Genomic DNA, 19,822 nt, shown 5'->3' on the forward strand with positions numbered 1-19,822 from the left:
GTTGGAAACAGGACTCCTGGTCCAGGACACTGCCTGGACCTCACCCTCATTTCCACAGAAATGTTCCACAGAAACGCAGAAGCTGGAAAAGGCTTAGCCTCTAGGCGGGGTCCACGTCCTGGGATCTGGGGGGTTCTGGCTTTGCTTATCTGTGACTGCTCTTGGTCACTGTCGTCACTTGGAGGCACCATGAGAAATCTATGCAGGGGCAGAGATGGGAACCTGGGTTCTCAGTGTGAAAAGTCTGCGTTCTGGTCGGGGAAGAAGGGAGGCGGTGTGTGATTAAGTCTGTGTTTCTTCAAAGTAAATGAAGCAGGAAGTTTCAGCGAGAGGGTCACATAGTATGATCCAGACAAGGGTGCGCTGAAAGTAAACGGGACAGTATTCACTATCCCAGGGCCACAGGCGTGAATCAGGACCACCTCAAGCCAAGGGGATGTGTGGCCACCGTACATTTAAGACAACGATAACGGGTTTATCTAATCACCACCCTTCCAAGTATTTAACAGCCCTCCTTTAAGAAAATTTCACCTTGATACTCAACCTCCTGTTTCAGTTAATTCCTGGGTTAAATAAAAAGCAACAGAAACACTCATCTTTGTAGGATAACCCTTTCTGTATGGGTTATAAAACTGCCCCTTTGCTTTCTACACTCAAGGCTAAATATTCTCGGTACTTTTCACTTTCTTTCGTCCTTTCTGGAAGCTGCTATATGTTAACCACTTTGCAGACCTTTTCTAAGTTATTTGCCTCTTTTAAAGGAGATCGATGTGGGACTATTCCCCAGCTGGGTCCCAACCAAATCCTGAGTGAGGCAGGAGTGTTGCAGACTGACCCCAACTGGATACAACTTTGATCCAAGTATCCCACTGCTCATTTGTTCTCCTTGAGAATAGAAGGTTGGGGAAGGAATTGAGCAGTCTACTAGTGTATGAAACCCTGTTCGGTACAGTGTGGGTCCCAGCTGTGCTCCCTTCGGGTGACAAAATTTATTGACTGTTAGCCACTATGAATACAAATAGATTAAAAAATAAATTGTTCTGTATAGCACATGGAACTATATTCAATATCTTGTAATAATCTTTAATGAAAAAGATTAAGAAAATGAGTATATGTATGTATGTGCATGACTGGGAAGTTCTGCTGTACACTAGAAACTGACACATTGTAACTGATTACATGCTTCAATAAAAAAAAAAAGAAGAAGAGAGGTTGGTGTCATCACCACCACCATCACCACCACCAACACGGCTGTCATCATTATATAATCTCCCAAACTCCTGGTAAAAATACTCTATTGACAGTTAACATAATATTATGCCTCTCCTATATTCTTAAATGTGTCCCACGTAATAAGTCAGTTGCAAATCTAGTGCAGGTATGCTAAAGTAATACTCCTGCCCCTAAATCATACTTTTGCATTAAGACAAATGATTGATATTCTACTTAACAAGTTATTACTACATCATTTCCATCAAAAGGTCAACATCTGTATACATTCTTCAGAGAGCAAATCGATTTAGGAGATCCGGCTCTCAAGAGAGGAGTATTTTCGCAAGCTTACGTTCCATCTCCTTTAGCTGATGTGTTCCTTTCAATATTTCCTAATACATTTGGCAGAATTATACTGAATTAAATATTAAAATCTTGTCGTAAGGGAATGGGGACTAAGCGAGAGCAGACATTCACGGTGAAACTCAGAATAACTACATCTGTTTCTCCAAGGGTCTTGCAAATGTCTTTTGAACACAGCCCTCCTACCCAGGCAGAGAGATCCAAATTGCCCTTGGCTTTGGTTTGACCAGGTCCCTGGCTTTCTGTAAAATACGAGGTCTGAACTGTGACATAGCATTTAAAAAAAAAAATCAGAGAATCCTTGGCACGCATATAAAAATTCTCAAAAGGCAGAAACTATGTCTAACTAAAATAAGATTCATATTTTGACTTCGACATTAACCTCCGATCGGCTTCTATTTCACAGTGAAATGGAAACAGATCAAGGAAAGAATTTAAAAAGCGAATGCCAGACTCTGCATACCCCGTGGGTTACAGATGTAAGGAGGTGGTGGCAGGGGGCCACTCCACTTCCTTCAAGATCCAAAACCATTTGGAAGGAAACTGCAGAAGGAAAGACGTCTGACGGACACGTTCTCCTTGGGGTTTCTTGCCTCCTCGTTTGCCAAGCTTCCTAGACCCCATTGGTTGTTAATAAAGTTCGCCAAGGAGACTTTCTGAAAGGCTGATTTCACATAGGGAAACGTACATTAAAGGCGTTTTTATGTAGTTGGAGTTTCCTTCCATCTGCATTTCCCTACTTCACAAGCCCAAGGCAGCATGACATGGAAAGTTACAAGCAACAGGTGACATTCGACGCGCTTACTATCAGTGGGGATGCTCAGCCCAGGCTGAATCCAAAACCAGAGACCACAGCTCGCACCCTGTAATAGAGAAACCGCCTCACCCTGAGGGTATCATTATATTCCCAACGTCCCTGGTCCTTCTCCTGTAAAACAGAGTTACGAGAAGAGGCATATCCTACACTGTGTGAATTAACTCAATAAAAATACAGATATGGAAAGTGAATGGCAAGCTAGATTCTACTTTTTTTGATCTTTACAACGACAGCCGTGAAAGAGAAGAAGAGGCTTTCAAACTTCCCAAATCCATACAGGATTTTAAAAATAGACATTTTAGTTCAATATGAAAAACAGTACGAGTGAAAGCTACTGATTCTATTTTACAAAAAAAAAAAAATCTTGACATAATTAAATACATATTTTTGCCAACCAGAAAGTCAGTGAATTTGGCTAAAACCACCTGAAGTTTATACTATGAATATTTGCTTTACTTAGCATATACAAGACTATTTTATCCTACAAACATTTAACAGGATCTAAGCGTTTAAGCCTTCCAGATAATGGAAACATAAATAAAATACAGTTTCACCCATTGAGAAGCCCTCAGTTTAGCACTGCAAATATTATGTATTTAACAAAGAGGTATTTCAATCTGTTCAACCTTAGAATTCTGCTTCAATGTAGAAAATATAAATGGGTCCACTAAGCACTATTCAAGAATTGGGGCTGCAGTGAAGGACGTAAGAGAAATAGTTAAAAAAAAAAAGTTTCCCCACTAGTAAAAAGTGAGCACCCCTCTTCAAATCAACGAAGTAATAATAAGGCAATGTTTAAGATTAGGGGCCTTTAAGTTATTTTTTTTCCTGTAAGAAAGATTAGATTAGACATATGAGAGACAGATGATAGATAGATAGATAGATAGATAAAGATAGATAGACAGACAGATAGACAGACAGACTGATACAGACGGTGATGCACATACTGACTCATATGTTACCTCAGGCACGTGTATATGTATAACTAAATGAATAATTCTCCATAATTTCACTACATTAATTCTGCCTTCAATCATCTCTTTCTGGCCAGGAATGCCTTGTTATCTATCCAAATCCCACCTGACCTGAAATCCACCTCTACCATAACGTCTATGATCAGCATCACTAACTCCCCCGGCACTGAATCAGAACAAATGCACAGGCCTGTGAATTTTTAATTGAACTGTGAGAAGGGATTGCAGAGGGGAAAAAGCGACCCAAATCAACAGCAGAATGAAGAAACGAGCTTTCAGAGGAGGCCAGCAGTGAAGGATGAAACCGTGGTGTGGACTGCGCTCCTGAGACAGTGTCTACGCTGGTTCTCCCTTTCCTGACACCGCACACTCCTGTCCCGCCGTATCCTCACCACCAAGTGTCAGCGCTGCAGCACAGCGCTCCTGCCCTCTGGACCAGCGAGAGAAATACCAGCTCCTCTTCTCAAAAGCACGATGGCACTCACAGCTCTGGCCCCTTCATCAATGCCTAGAAACAACAGCTTTTGCTTATATGTTGTATTTTTCAGAGAGCTTCTCTCCTCTTGTTATTACTTGGCTTTTCTATAAGTTATATTTTTAAAAAGCAGTTCAAAATATATACCTTTACAAAGCTGAGTAACTTTTTAAATGAGCCCCGAGTAAAATTCAAAGAAAAAAATCTGTCTGATTTTCAAATGAATGTGTTTAGGAAAAAGATCTGGTCATCAATATTTATTTTCTGTAAGAAAAGAGCATGAAAATTGGCTCATAAATATGCTTAGATCCAGGAGAGAAAAAAAAAATCCCCCAACACCTGTGTTCATTTAGGAATGAATTCTGATCACTAAGAAAAGGAAGATGGTCTGAAAGGGAAAATGGCAACCTCCTGGTAATTTATCAAGACACCTTCCTGCCTGCTGAACAATGATTAAGCTCTATGCTGTTGAAAAATAGGCCAATGTTCAGAAATGTCCTAATGGGTCTCATTAAAATATCCCCACGTAATTGTCCAGCAAGGGTCACAGAACCAAATATCCAGACATGGGTAAATCTATGAGTAAAGAGGAAAAATCCTGTTTAGGGCATTCATAGGCACTTCTCTTTTAAGTGTTATCTCTACCAAACAAAACATTTCCAGAGGTTAAAAATGTCTCACCTGCAGAGTAGCCAATTCGCGTCGCCTACTTAGGCTGACAAAGGGGGACCAGCGGGTGGAAAGTGGGCTTCTCTGTGTTGTTTTTATTGTGAGGTCTTTAAGCATGCTGGACAATCACTTTTGGGTCAGAACTTCTGCTAAAATGATCTTCCCCAAATATATGAGTTTGCTTTATCTTTTTTGAACACCGCCTGCTACACAGGCGTGACCCACCAAGTCTGTGCAGTCTAGCCCCTTGATGATGAGGGAAAAATAAAAAGAAACAGACATAAAAGCTCAACCTGGACGGGGAAAACGGCGAAAGAAGAAAGGGTCAGAGAAAGTTACAGCCCAGAGTGAATAATCATAAGAGAAGCCGGAAGACTTGGAGGAGCTCAGAGCTAATGAAAAAACAAGAACACGGGGTGGGGGGAGAGAAGGATGCGAAAGCCAGCTGGAAGGAGAGAAAGCAAGGGACAGGGGAGCCAACAGCAAACCCAAGGACAGAGAGTATCGGAGATTGAAGAGAACAGGAAATTTATTGGAAACCAAGTTGTTTTTCCTTTTGTATCCAATGCAATTCTCGTCCAGGCAGAACTCTAGTCTCACCCTCAAAGAGGACAGAAGGGAAGTCGAAACTCATAGGAGTCTTTCATGGGCTGGAGCCAGGAGCTCTGGAAAGACAGACCAGAGGAAACGTGAGCAGACAGCAGACCCTCTGACGGCAGATACAGGGAGAAGCGGATACAGCATCGCCCAGCGCAGCGTTTCCCAAAATTAGGTGAAATGAAAGCAGTGAGAGGGGGTTCCAACTCAGAGATACTGAATCTGGATTTCCACCCCATTTAATGAACACTTCAGTTGATTCGTATCACCAGAAAAGTCAGGAAGCACTGGTACGGTGGTGAAAACTGGGGTTTCTGGAATTCTAGCAGCCCAAATTCAATTCCTAGATCATGAGCCACTAACCACAAACAAGATCTTTAACTTCTCTGCATCCCAGTTACTATCTCTATAAAATGGATTACAGGGACTGAGTGAGTTCCTGCAGTTAAGGCAGTTAGGCAGTGCCTAATCCATACTGACTATGAACCAGGAATGAATCAAGGCAAAGCAAAAGATAAGATTATAAAGAAAAGGTTAACAAAAAGAAGAAAATATATTTACCAACTTCATGCCCATAAAAGTTGAAAGATCGGAAATAATCTTACAACCATAGATATAAAATATTATAAAGAAACTATGCATTAATCATTCATTGGTTCATTCATTCAACAAATTTGATTGAACCACGTCATACATAAAGAGGAAGTAAATAGTTTATTGTTTCTCTAAAGCCAGATTCTGAAGTTAAGCATAAGATTAATTTTTATGTATTATATCTTCTTTATCTTTCACAATTTGTACTTACAGTGAAAACCACTGTAAGTCAGTTTTTCCATAAAATATTACTTTTTCGTGAAGCAGCCAATCTTTTTATTCATCTTTTGAACTTCAAAGTGTTACTTTATACAAACTTCCAGCTATAAGATGACTAAGTTCTAGGAACCCAATGTACAGCATAGTGATTAATTTATACTACAGTTAATAATATTATATTATATGCTTGAAAGTTGCTAACAGAGCAGATCTGAAATGTTCTCATAACCAAAAAGAAATGGTAATTATGTGATGTGATGCAGATGTTAGCCAAAGCTACGGTGGTAATCATTTTGCAATATATGGGTGTATGAAACCAGTACGCCTTAAACTTATGCAATGTTACACGTCAATTATAACTCAATAAAGCTGGAAAAATAAATACATGAAGTGTTACTCTCAACAGTTTGCCTATTACCTGGAATGTAACCACTTCAAAAGCTTTGTAATATGGCAAATGAATGTATTTTTACAATTCAAATTATATTGCAAATTTGGTGTTTTAAAATATTTTCCTTGTTATGTTGTTAATCTTTCAACTAGCTTGTTCAGGACAAATGTCTCACTGAGAACCAGAAAATCTGGTCCAAATATTAATGAAAAACACTTGTTCGATAGCCTTAGGGGTTGTCAAGGTAGGGTGTACTTCAGGGGCCAATCGACTAAACAGAAGAAAAACAGAAAGTGGTGGGTCCAACATTCGGCATGACTCTTCCTCTTGAGTCACTGGCCAACTCTGTACCATCAGATGAGAAGCCAGAACAAGCATCAGCTCCTCCAGGAGCCGAGAGGTTGGGGAGGGCATGTTCTGAGTTCAAGTCCTTTAGTTAGGACCCCTGAAGGGTGACAAAAGGAAAAGTAAGAGTGACGAGAAAAGACAAGCCTACACAAATGAAGCAGGTCCAGCCTCAAATCAGCTAAACATCTGATTGACGTAAAGTAAGCCACCATTACACTGACTCCCTGCTGGAAGCAAAGATAATCAAGCCTTCCTGCATCTGTAGAGTGGCTATCATCAAGATGACAAGAAATGACACATGGGGGTAAGCATGTAGCAAAAAGGGAATCCTTGTGCCCTGTCGATGGGAATTTTAAATTGGTGCAACCACTATGGAAAACAGTATGGAGGTTCCTCAGAAAATCAGAAATAAAACTTTCCTATGATTCAGCAATTCTACTTCTAACTATTTATCCAAAGGAAAGGAAATCACTGTCTTGGATGGATATGTGCACCCCATGTTCATAGCAGCACTATTTACAACAGCTGAGATATGAAAACAACCTAAATGTCCACTGACAGATGGCTGGATAAAGAAGATGTGGTGTATGGGTGTACGTCTACACAAAGGCATGTTATCCAGCCACAAAAAGGAGCAAATCCTGACATCTGCTATCCGATGGACCCTGAGGGCATTACGCTCAGCAAAATAATTCAGACAGAGAAAAACAAACGCTGTATAATCTCACTGATATGTGGAATCTTAAAAAATCTCAACTCATAGAACAGACTGGTGGTTGACAGAGGCAGGATGTAGAGGGTGGGCAAACTGGGGGCGAAAAAAGGTCATCCTTTCTGGAGAAGGACAGTATCACTCAGAGCTTCAAATAATGTCTACAGTATTTTCATGTCAGGGGCTAAACTAAACTGAAAAATCAGTAAGCATTCCAAGGGAAGACACATGAGAGAGACACACTGGAGATCTGAATATTGGAGTTATCAAACATGGCACATAAAATAACTGATGAATATGCAAGAATTCTTGATAAGAGGGAGAATTGTCGCAGAGACCTAAAAATTGGTTTTTAAAAACACACAGAAATGCATTAATTAAAAAATATAACTGAAATGTAAAACTCAAATTAAATTAGCAGCAAGTTAGACAAAGCTAAAGAGGGAACTGGCGAAACAGAATACAGATGAGAAAAAAATTCAGACTGAACAGGGGAAGAAAAGATTTTAAAAATGAGTCTAAGAAACAGGGCACAAAGAATGTTTTAAGAATCTTCAAATCATCGGTCCAAGTCAGGAAGGAGGGTGGGGGTAAAAATAATTACTTAATTAATTAATAAAAGAAAATGGAAGTGATATTTGAATAGAACTGGTTGAAAATTTTCCAAAACACATGGAAGCCAACAGTCATCAAGTCACAGATGGAAGTAGTGCTATGAACCATTAGCAGATAGAAAGAAAATCACCTCCAGACACGTCATAGTCACACTGTTGGAAAAGAGGAAGGAAAGATAAATTATCAGCGAAGAACCAAAAATAAAACTAACAGCTGACTTCTCTCTGGTTTGTCTCCGATTTCCATTGTCTTCCTTGAGAAACCTGCATTTCGTACTGCTGTTACGCCATTGTGCCATAACATATTCATTTTATGGAATATAGATTTATACTCAATATTCATTATATTTATGCACATCATGTGGGTCTATACATAAGTATAATTTCAAGCAAAGAAAAACTGAAAGAAATTATCACCACCAGATTTTTACTAAAGAAAATATTAGAGCAAATACTTCTAGTTGAAGGGAAGTCATTGCAGATGAAAGAAGGAAGGTGAAGAAAGTACTGAAGAACTAAGGAAAGGGGAAATAGGTAAATAAATATGAATGTATAGTGACTGCATAAATATATATTACAAATATACCATATAATGAATTAACATGTACAACAAAAACAATGTAAAAAGCAGAAGGCAGTAAAAGGAGTTAAATTACCACATTTTTAATAAGTTGCAATGTACTAATTTATATACTGTTTTAATAAGTCAAGGTTGTAGATTGACATCTTATAGGTAGCAACAACTGTACTGTAAAAACAGTGTATAATTAACAAGCTAATGCAGGCGAAAATAATATAATAATAATGATAGAATTACAGAATTTCAAAAGAAGTTATAGGAGAAAAGGAGGGAAAAAGGGAAGGGCAGGGACCAAAGAACACCTGAGGCAAAGAGAAAACAGTGGATGGTAGCTTGGTCCCTTTCTGAAAATTCCTCCCCACTTATCCTAAGGTAGTCAGTAAATGTATTAACAGCGGCAGAGATCCAAACTGTAAAGTATACAGTCACTTTAACCTCTTCGTTAAATTTGAGCAAAAATATTACACATCCAGGTTAAATTCAAGAGACATTTTAGTTGGGATCATCATTTTTCCAAGCAAATGGAACTTCAAGGATCAGGATAGAAGGCAAAATGACTATAAATTTAATCTCACGCGATCTACAATTTTGTTTTTCAGATCTAATAGGTTTCAAATGTTGTTTATGACAGAATCGAGATCTTTGGGGATTTTACTGTCGTGATGGCGTATCCATCTGCAAAGAGGTTCAGCCACTGCTTAAGCAGCACTTGGTCATCAAAGAAGGGCTACTTTACAAGGAACCTCAATTTCAACCAAAATGTTCAAATCAATCAGTTAAGCCAACTTCATCATATTCATTTTAACAGTGACAAACAGAGAAAGTAAAACTGGCCCTAAGAGACAGCTTAAATCACAGGAGGATCAATTTTAACCTCCTACTCTATTAAGGAAATCTTCTGCAAAACCAGTATCATTAGCAAAAAAAAAAAAGAAATACAGAACTAAAGAATTTAATTAGCTGAGCTGTGGTAGTAAAAGCCTTTCACTCACATTGACCCATTTTATACTTGGTAATAAAATGTTAAACTTCAAACGTGTGTATTTGTACTTACACACACGTGCATGCACAATATTAAATTTTATCTTAATAATATACTGGGGCAGAAAAAGGTCTAGATTTTAAATCTCATATTGTCTGGCACAAGATTCTTTTTAAATAGACCATCCTGTCTGTCCCAACTTCAACACAATGATTTCAAATCTTAGGGGTCCTGCCATGATTCCCTCGGCTAGACTGAACAGTGGAGAAATGGTTAAGCCCAGTTCATCTCTCAACAGCCTCTACAATCCATTTTCAACTCTCTTCCCCATCAAAGTATGACTAGGTTCCATGAGCTAAACAGGCAAGACACAAGCAGTCATAACATCCATCTACCAGCCCTAAGACCAAATTGATTGACAGCTGTCTTTATACTCATCACCTTGGCCACTCGCATGACAAATAGTTAGCACTGGACTATTATGTGCCAATCATTGTTTTGGACTCTGAAAAGTGCTACGAAGGATTCCACGGTCCTCATAAACCTGAGATGCTTATGGCCTAGAGGGGTAAACATTCAGTCATCTGTTCCTTCAACAAGTATTTATTGGCCATTAAAGACTAATCAGACATTTCGGTCCTTGCTGAGAATCCTATGGTGGCATTTTGTCTTGCTGTTACGATGCTTGGGGTCAGGTAGGGAATTAAACACAAAATGGTCGTGAAAATAAATATATATTCATATTATACATCATGAAGAGTGCACTGTGCAATAGGAGATAACAGAGAATGTTATCTTGAGAGTCTGGGAAAGATCTCATGAGAAAGCAACGTTGGAATTGAGATCTCAAGGTTCGTTGGTTGAAAAGAATCTTCCCAGCAAAGAGAAAAACAAGTAAAGACGATGTTTCCAGAGGAAAGATGATCAGAAAACTCAAAGAAGGGCATTGTGGCAAGAGCAAGAGAGCGGAGCTGAAGGTGATGCTGCAGAGAAATGCAATGAAGACGTGATGTGAGGCTTCCCAGAATACACCAGAAATTTTGCTGTCTATCTACTCCGAAAAGCAGTGAGAATTCCCCAAAGGTTGTGAAACAGGAGAACAGCAAGATGCTACTTGAAACAGAGGACATCTCCCAAGTAGCTGTAGAAACAGTGGGTTGAAGGTTTGCAAGAGTCTAGCAGTTTATTTGAGAGAGAATGCCATTTTAAAATTGACAGCAATTTACAATGCTAAGTCAGTTTCCAGTGCACAGCCTAATAGTTCAATCATCCATCTACATTCATAGATTTGTTTTCATATTCTTTTGCATTATGGGTTACTACAAGATACTGAATGTAGTTCTCTGTGCTATATATAATAGAACCTTGTTGTTTATAAACTGACTCTACTTCAATTAAAAAAAAAATCCAGGTGCCCTTTTTGGCAGAAATTGGCAAGCTGATCCTGGATTAATATGGAAATGCAAGTGACCCAGAGGAGCCCAAGCCCTCTGGAAAAAGAACAAAGTTGGAAAACCCACATTTCCTGTTGGAAACAATCCAATTATCAATAGCGGAATGGCTAAACAAAATGTAGTCGATCCATGAAATAGAGTATTATTCAGCCACAAAAAGGAATGAAGTGTTGATACCTGCTACAACACGGATGAATCTTGAAAACATGCTTAATAAAAAGCCAGATACAAAATATATATATAAAATCAAATAAAATAAAATATAATAAAACTGAAAGCAGCAGTAAAGTTGGAAAACCAGATGGAGCTGAGAAAAATTCAAGACGTAATACTGCAGGACTTTGTGACACTTGGGATATGGGGGAAGGAAGGAGAGGAATTTTGGGTTTGCGCTTCCCGGACTGAATGAACTGTGCTGGCATTCCCTGTGACAGGAAATCCTCGACACGGTCTGGGGTTGGCAAGGGGAGACCATGAATCCAATTTTGCAGATATTGAGCTTGAACTGCTTTTGAGATACCCAAATAATGATGTCTGGTGAGCAGCTGAACATAAGGACTGGAAATTAAGAGACAGATGTGAACACACATTTGGAAGACATGGGTCCACAAATAGTAAGGGAAACGGTGAGTGTGGATAAAAGAGTCATGAGGGATCTGAATATTTACCAGACAGTTACAGGCCACTGAGCCAGTCCAGTTCCAGCCTGAAGAAACAGAGGCAGGGCTTAGGGAGTAAGGGTGTGTTAAACAGACACCAAGGAGGGGTGTACTTAGAGCAGGGGGGCTGCAGAAATGGCTCCAGTCTTTACAATACACCCAACAGGAATGTGGGTTCACTGTGACAAGGGGCACCAAACTTGGGGCTCTCCTACGAACACATACCCTACATGTGTCTCCCTGCACCTCCGCATGCCTGCTGGCCAGGACCAGTGGGACAGGGCTCAATACTGGAAGAAAAGCCACAGTATTTAGTGGGGGAATTTGCCACCTAGCGCTTGTCTGGTCCGTGCGTGGGTGGGCCATGAGTGGTCTTACAGACATAAAGGCTTTAAACCTCTTTTCAAGGGAAGAAAGAAGAAGATTCCACAGGCCATTCTGGAGGACAGAAGATTTGTAGAGCCAAGAAAATACTTTGGTAGACATCTATGTAACTTTTGTCCAAACTAAGGTGAGCTGTGGACTTTGGTGACTATGATGTGTCAATGGAGGCTCATTTTTAGTTTAAAAAAATGACCACTCTGGTAAATAAAAATAACAATTGCGCACATACGTGTGTGTAGGGGTGGGTATATGGGAAATTTCTGTACCTTCCTGTCAATTTTGTTGGAAATCTAAAACTGCTCCCCAAAAAAGTCTTAAAATTAAAAACGGGAACACTCAGTGTTAGGGTAGACATTTTGGGCAAGACTTTGGTTTTCAGTTATATATATATATATATATATATACACACACACACACACACACACACATATATACATATTATATGTGTGTGCTTATTGGGTTGTGATGTGAAATGTATTTTTTAGGTCAAAAAAGTTTGCAAGCGACTATAGTTAAGTTACCCTGGCAAATGAAAGCACAAATTAACCTCAAAAAAAAAAAAAAAGAAGGAGGAGGGGGAGAAGAAGAAGAAAAAGCCAAGGAATGAGATAACTCCAAACAGTGAAGTATCAGGTGTCAATGCTGCTGTGAATTCAAGGACAGGACATAAAACATTACAATTCAACACCATTGGAATTAAAACAGACTTATGCATAAAAGGCCATGAGAGCACAGAAAAAAGGCTAGTAGTAACTCTGGAAGGAGAAAAGAATTGGGCAAAAGAAGTGATATTCACCTGTGTCTAAGGAATGAAATAGGAGTTTCTCAGGTAAATAGTCCAGGTTTTAAAAGGCAATACTTAGAGAAAATATAATGATTTCTCCAAAAAGGGCGTTCATTAGGCTGATGAATGTCCAAAGGTCCTATTCCTCATATTCCTGGATCCGTCATCCCAGTCATTTTCAATTACCCTGCTTCCACATCCAAACAGGACAAAGTCGACATCCTCATCTGGCAGCCCAGCCTCTATCACTGTCCCCAAAATCCATGGCATAAGAACATGGGGGTGGGGAAAGAAGTATTAACACAACAACAAAGTCATACAGAGTCTCGGACTTGGGGGCTGAGAGGTAAGGATTCCCGATTACGTAGCAGAATGAATATGGAAATTAAAAGAAAAGTTATGATACCAAGATCAAATCAGAAGACAGGAAATTTGAAGAGAAGACAAGTGAACATAGAAGATGTCAAAGAATAATTTGCCTTTTCTTACACTGTCAGCAACAGGCTTTAAGTCAGATAATCACGGCCATCTTTGAAGTAACAAGGAGCCAAGCAACTTTGAAAGAAGCCACAAATGCTCGACTCTAATTTGCAGAACTAAGATTACAATTTCGCCTATTGACACCCGAACTGAAAATACACCAACTGTAAAAACTACAGGAAACTGGATACCTAACATTAGAATCGTTGATTTAAAGTCACAAGGTTAAATTACGCTTACCCACTAAAATAGTACAACTAATACAAGATATCACTTTTTCATGATTGCATCAGGAATAAACAGTTTTGCACCCAGCAAATTCAAAACAAAAATGGCTAAACCCTCATAGTGTCCCTCGCTTTGCCCATGTTTTAACACTCACTTAACAATTATCACTGTTATTGGAATCTTTGTGAATCTCTACATTTTAAACTCTTTAAAAAGAAGAGTAATTTCTTTATTATTGTATTTTCTTGATTTACCCACCATTTCTGGTTGAGAGTGCGTTAAACCGCAAGTATGTGGATCCTATTACCTTAACTAATAGTTGTCTTACAATGGGTTTTCAGGAATCATATGGGAAGAAATTTGGTCTGGAATCTCTGTTATTCACCATTTTCCCCCCAGCTTGGTCAAGTGTGTTGCAGCATAAATACATAACAGATAATTAATGACCTGATGGGTGATTTCATCCTGCCGTGTTTCCCTAACCTAGTGTTGGCTTTGTTCCTTTTTCTGCCTCACACTTTGACAAAATTGTCCTCTTCGTCACACAAGAACAAGGATGGGAACTGAAAATAAAGGGACTATCCTGCGAGGAGTGCTGGATATTTTATCATGCAGCCTTTCCAAGGGAAAAACAGAGAAGGTACAGCTTCCTTCGGGCGACCTGCAAATGGCCAAGGTAGGCGTTTCAGTGGATCAGCTCTGCAAGTTCACAGCACAGAGGTGATGGGAACCCTTCTAAGGGGTGAGGCCTGACAGGATAGAAACGCCTCAGGAAGGGCCCTGGGGTGGGAGGGGACACAGCACTGGGAGAGGAGGCCCGGCGGTGACGGGAAGAGGCCGGCCGGCGGTGGGCGAGAGGGTGGGGACCCCCTGGGCGCGAGGTGGTACCTGCGCGGGGTCGAGCGCCCCTGCCACTGAATCGCCGATCCAGAGATGCTCCCGGAGAAGCTGCTGGTAGCTGAGGCAGTGCTTCACCGCGGACGGTACGTTCCCCATGGCGGGGCCCGGGGCTGCAGTCGGCGACAGGGAGCAACGGGGAGGAGAGGGACACGGGGCGCGCGCGCGCTGCGGTCCTGCGCCGGCCTCCCGCGCGCGCCTAGCCCGGACCCCGCTCTGCGCACTGCGGCTGCGCGAGCGGCGGGGCGCCCCGGAGGCACCTGCGCGGATGCGCAGCCCCGGGAACCCGGAGGGGAGGCGCGCGCGCGCCCGGAGAAAGGATGTTCCGGGCGCGGCGCCTTCTCCGCACGGCGGCCAGCACGCACGGCTGATCGCATCTGCGCACGCCCCTCTGAGACTTCTCACCTGGTTCAGATCGCCCCGGGGAGGAAAGGGTTAAGTCTAAATAAAAGGAAGAGGGCCTGTGTTTTCCTGTCGTGGACAGTTTGCTCATTCCCAGCTACCGCCTTTCCTGCTCAGTGTAGGTTGCGTGGAACTCACTCGAGTTTATGCTTCCCGAACAACAAGCTTGATTTTTAAATAGTATGAGGCAGGTTGCAAGGTTTAAAACACGTATATACACCAGTCTAATAAAGAAAATCCAGAAGGTGGTAAATTAAGGGAGATAGCACGCATAACTTGACGAGTCAGTGAGTTGGTAAGTGGGTACCTCAGGTTAAGCACGGAAATGGACTTGAGTTGCTTAAAGACACACATGGCACAAAATTACTGAAACCATAAGGGTTCAAGTCACTCCAACTAAAAATTGTAAACACATCCTTATGTCATTAGAATAGGACTAGTCTTGGGTAGGGACGGCTTGGGAAGATGGTCCTGGAACAGACCATCTCCCCACCTCCCGCCCTTCACAAGCACACCTGCACCCATTCCACTGACCCACTCAAGCAGTCTTCAGCACCTGCAACTGAACAGGCAGTCATCAAGAAAAGCCTTGTACTTAATCTAAAAAAAAAGATATAAATGAACTCATTTACAAAACAAAAAGACTCACAGATACAGAAAACAAACTTATCATTACCTAAGAGGAAAGGAGGATGGATAAATGAGGAGTTTGGGGTTAGAAGATACAAACTACTATATATAAAATAGATAAATGACAAGGTCCTTACTGTATAGCACAGGGAACTACATTCCATAACCTATTACGAAAAAGACTATGTATGTATCTATAACTGAATCACTACGCTGTACACCAGAAAGTAACACAACATTGTAATTCAACTATATTTCAATTAAAAAATAACACTCTCAGGGCAAGTGATTAAAGGCCCTCGACCTGTCTCATCTAAGTCAGATGTGTCTACTGCACCCTTGACATGTGGCTAATTCAAACTGAGATGTGCTGTAGGTGTGAAAAAACTACCAGGCTTCAAAGACGTAGTACCAAAGAGAATATAAAATATTTCATTAATCATATTTTATATTGATTGCATGTTAATAATCATCTTTGGATATATGGGGTTAAATAAAATATACTATTCAAATTTTTTTAAAAAAAAGAGTAGCCCTGTGCAGCCACACGTGCACGGCTAGGGTACCTGTCAGCCAGACTGGTTGCTGCAGCAAATATAAATTAGGAGCTGACTGACGCCTACGTGGTTGCACTACCAGATGAAAGAATTTTAAACTACCTTGTAAAACATAGTATAAACACACTTGGGAGGAATTTAATACCCAGAATAAACAAAGCATCATTAATAACTTGTGAGGATGGTGAGACTTCCACAGAAATAAAGCCATTAAAGGACAGGAAAAAACAAAGAATGGGAGAGATGCTGTGGGTCCTCAGTGGAGCAGCACTGGAAAGGCAGAGAGGATGGGGGATCTTAGACCTCTTAGATCAAGGATGCTTTACGTGGAGGATAGGATCTCAGCTGCGAAAGTGAGGTCATGCAGCAATTGGAAGCCTTTAAACCTCTCTAATGCACCCAAACTTCTGGTTATTCTTTATCTGAACATGACTGTTTTATAAATAGATAGATAGATAGATAGATAGATAGATAGATAGATAGATAGATAGATAGATAGATAGATCGATCGATCAATCTTGATATAGATATATATGGCTAAATCTCTGTTATAAGTTGTTCTCAGCAGAACTCTGCTGTTAATTGTTTCTCCATCACAGTTGGAACACAGCATAGAGGCTGCATCAATGCCCAGGACCACTGTTCTCTCTCCCTTTTCTAATTCTATAAGAGGGAACTTGGTATCTGAGAGAATTTAAAGGGACCCAATTTGCAAAATGGTAATTTAACAAGGGAACTTTTATCATGGAGTCCATCGTTCAAAACTTGAAAAAGTTTTGACAGCTAATATTGCAGTCTAAACTTTTGGAGAATGTGACCTCTGAGGTAAGCTAAGTATTGTCTGATCCTCTGCTACTAAGAAAAAGAACACTTAGAAATAAACCTTACTGCTTAATAGCTTTCTAAATGGGGAAGGCCTTTAGAAAATTTCATTTCTCAGAGGGGAGGGTATAGCTCAGTGATTAGAGTATGTGCTTGCTAACAGTTCAATCCCCAGTACCTCCATTAAATAAATAAATAAACCTAATTAACTCCTCCCACAAAAAAAATCATATCTCAATTACTTAACCATAGTAATACAGTTTTTTTTAACAGAGAAGCCTTATAAACATGAAAATATTTTTTAAAGAAAGAAAATTTCATATCTCAATTAGTCCGCCATGGTAATATAGTCTTTTAACAGAGAAACCTTATTAACATGAAAATAATTAGTACAGTTTTATTTTAATGCATTTCATATACAAAGTTCTATAATCTCAAAAATTTAAACTATGATTCCTATAAATACCAAAACCATTAGCAATAGTGACCATAAAAGGACCGTCTTAAGAACGTTTCATCTCCTAAATAAAAAAGAATGAAAATAGGTGTGCTTTCGCTGGACGGTAGTTTGATGTTAAAGCTAATTATGGATGCTTAAAATGTATAAATCCAAAAAAGCTTTAAATTAGAAGTGTGAACCATTAGTACTCGCGTACGTATTTCCTGTTTTAATGATTAAGATGAAAATTCTCAATGCATACCCCTCTTGGTGCAAGTCTGAGAGGCTCTAGGTGAAGCGAGAACTGATCCAGCAAGCCCCTGCGCCAGCCATCAGCTCTCTGTCCCCACGCGCCACCAAGGAAACCCGGGCTCCGTCAGAACAGCCAAGGGATCGCTTGTTAGAAATCAAAAAGCTTGCGGCATATCCTGATGTGCACCCAGTATCACTTCCAGGGCATCCTTGGACTCAGATATTTCTATGTCACTGCATCTCAATCACTCAAATAAAAGAAGATACCAAAATTCATTGCACACTCAAAGGAACTGCATTGCCTGTTTTTGCTGGTGAATTTAAGTCATTTTTATGTTTCATGCCAGAACATTCAAGTTTACCTGCCTCTCCTTAATTATTCTGGACTCCCTTCTCCTCCTTAGCCTCTTATCCCAAATCTGATCTGTCAACCAGAGATGTTAGTTACCATCCGGGAACCACCCATCGTCGCTCTCTCTTCTAGGGACCTCTTTCTGCTCTCCTCCTCTTGGAAAGGCACCACCCCAGTGCAGTGGGGGAAATCTAAGTGCTGGTTAACTATCTGGGATGGGAGGAGCCTGGTTCTACCAGTTACCAACCAAGTGACCTTCAGCAAGTTCATTAGCCTGCGTTTCTTATCCATAAAGGGGCAATGATAAAAAGTTCCTACCTGCCAAAGCTGCTGCAAAGATTAAACGAGCCAGAATAAAGTACTCAACACATGGTCCCTGATGCATATTAGACACCCAGTTAATGCTATTATTTCTACTGTAGCCTGGTTTTGGGTTTTATTTCGCATTCACAAATCTACACTGTACTGCCTGAGAAATTTTTGAAAATACGTATCTGCTCAATACTTCTAAGCTTAACATTCTTAGAGATTTCCCACAACTTTTGCAGACAAGTTGTTTCCTGAAATCATACTTAGCTTTTTCTTCTTGGTGAGACTCTTAGTTACCTTTCCAACCTCACCTCCTGCCCATTTTCTAAACACATTCTTCACTCCAGAAATATCAAATTATGTGTAATTCCCCGAGTTTCAGTCTTTCCCATGCTGTTCTATGATTCTAATCTCTTTCTTTGTTTATAAACACTTTGGGAAATACAGAAGATGTATAAAGGTGTCAGTGAAGTCACCCACCATTCTAATGCTAGAAATATTTTAATATATTTTCTTTTAGAGAATAAAAAGGAATTAGTATTTTCCTATCCATGCTATTCTGCTTTTTTTATTTAACATTGATTTAAATTCTCTAAAACTATGATACTAATGACAATGCAATATTACCATATATGAATATAGAAGTCATTTTTCAATAATCTTCTGAAGTTATTATTATTATTATTATGAAGCCTTTTAGTTATTTTTGAGAGGGAGATGGGCAGCTAGACTGTGACCTTGGGAATGTTTGTATAAATATTTACCTAATTAATTTTCCAAAAATAACATGGCAGTGGAAATCTTCTACTACAGTTGTACATCTGCCAATTTCTATTTATATTTTTAACCAAGTTTTGCTTTATTTATACAGTTATTTCCTTGGTTGGTGATTTGCTTGCATAACCTTATCTTTGGTGAAAGTTTTTTGGTTTGGGTTTTTTTTGTTTGTTTGTTTCTTATTGAGGGGTAGTTCTATGGGAATCTTGTCTGGATAATTGGAATACCCCTAAAGAATGGTTTTACATTTGCTTGGCCAGAATTTCTAGTGAATTTAGTCTGACGGCTCTAGGATTTATTTTTTTGTTAACATCTTCGCTTGGGGTACCATAAGCTATTACGAATCTGGAACATAAAACCATGCACAAGGTAACTTGACTTCAGTTTTCTTGCAGGGATTTAATTTCTCACTCGCAGACTCGGGTGAACTTTTTCCATTTCTCATTCATGGAACCGCCTTTGGGGCCCCAGTGGCCCATGATCTTGGCTCACTGCACTCCCTACCCTCAGAGGGCAATTGATTTAGAAGGAACTTCCCATGTGATTAAAGCCCCAGTCTCTGATCATCAGGACCTGTGAGCTCTTGTGAGCCTCTTGGCAGTATTACACCCCCAGGTATGTCCTTGATGACAGTGTGTGAGGGGAGGGAGAGGTAGATTTCACCGCAGTGGAGTCCTCCATATTTATCAGAATTCTAACTTGAAAAGTTTTCTGGGATTATACTGTTTCCACGTATTTTTCAATACATTCTGGAATTCCTCTAGCCTTTAAGAAAGTAAAGGTAGAAACCAAGTGATCCTGAACTGAACCAAGAACATTCAATTTAACTCAGAGAGCCTGAGACTCTTA

General features: G+C 40.0%; 1 protein-coding gene and 1 non-coding gene across 2 annotated transcripts in view; one reads left to right on the top strand and one right to left on the bottom strand.

Annotated features, from left to right (window-relative positions):
- Positions 1-14,648, bottom strand: part of HMGCLL1 (3-hydroxy-3-methylglutaryl-CoA lyase like 1) — a 116,649-nt gene extending 102,001 nt beyond the window's left edge. Inside the window, 1 exon segment of the mRNA XM_010973914.3 lies at positions 14,425-14,648. Coding sequence (XP_010972216.2) covers positions 14,425-14,532 — 108 coding nt within the window. The 5' untranslated portion in view covers positions 14,533-14,648.
- Positions 11,765-11,894, top strand: LOC123613957 (small nucleolar RNA SNORA11). The gene has a single exon (XR_006721397.2). It is a non-coding gene; the product is annotated as a small nucleolar RNA SNORA11 (small nucleolar RNA).
- Positions 14,649-19,822: the final 5,174 nt, after the last annotated feature.

This window comes from Camelus bactrianus, chromosome 20, assembly GCF_048773025.1.
Source record: "Camelus bactrianus isolate YW-2024 breed Bactrian camel chromosome 20, ASM4877302v1, whole genome shotgun sequence".
Lineage (NCBI taxonomy): Eukaryota > Metazoa > Chordata > Mammalia > Artiodactyla > Camelidae > Camelus > Camelus bactrianus.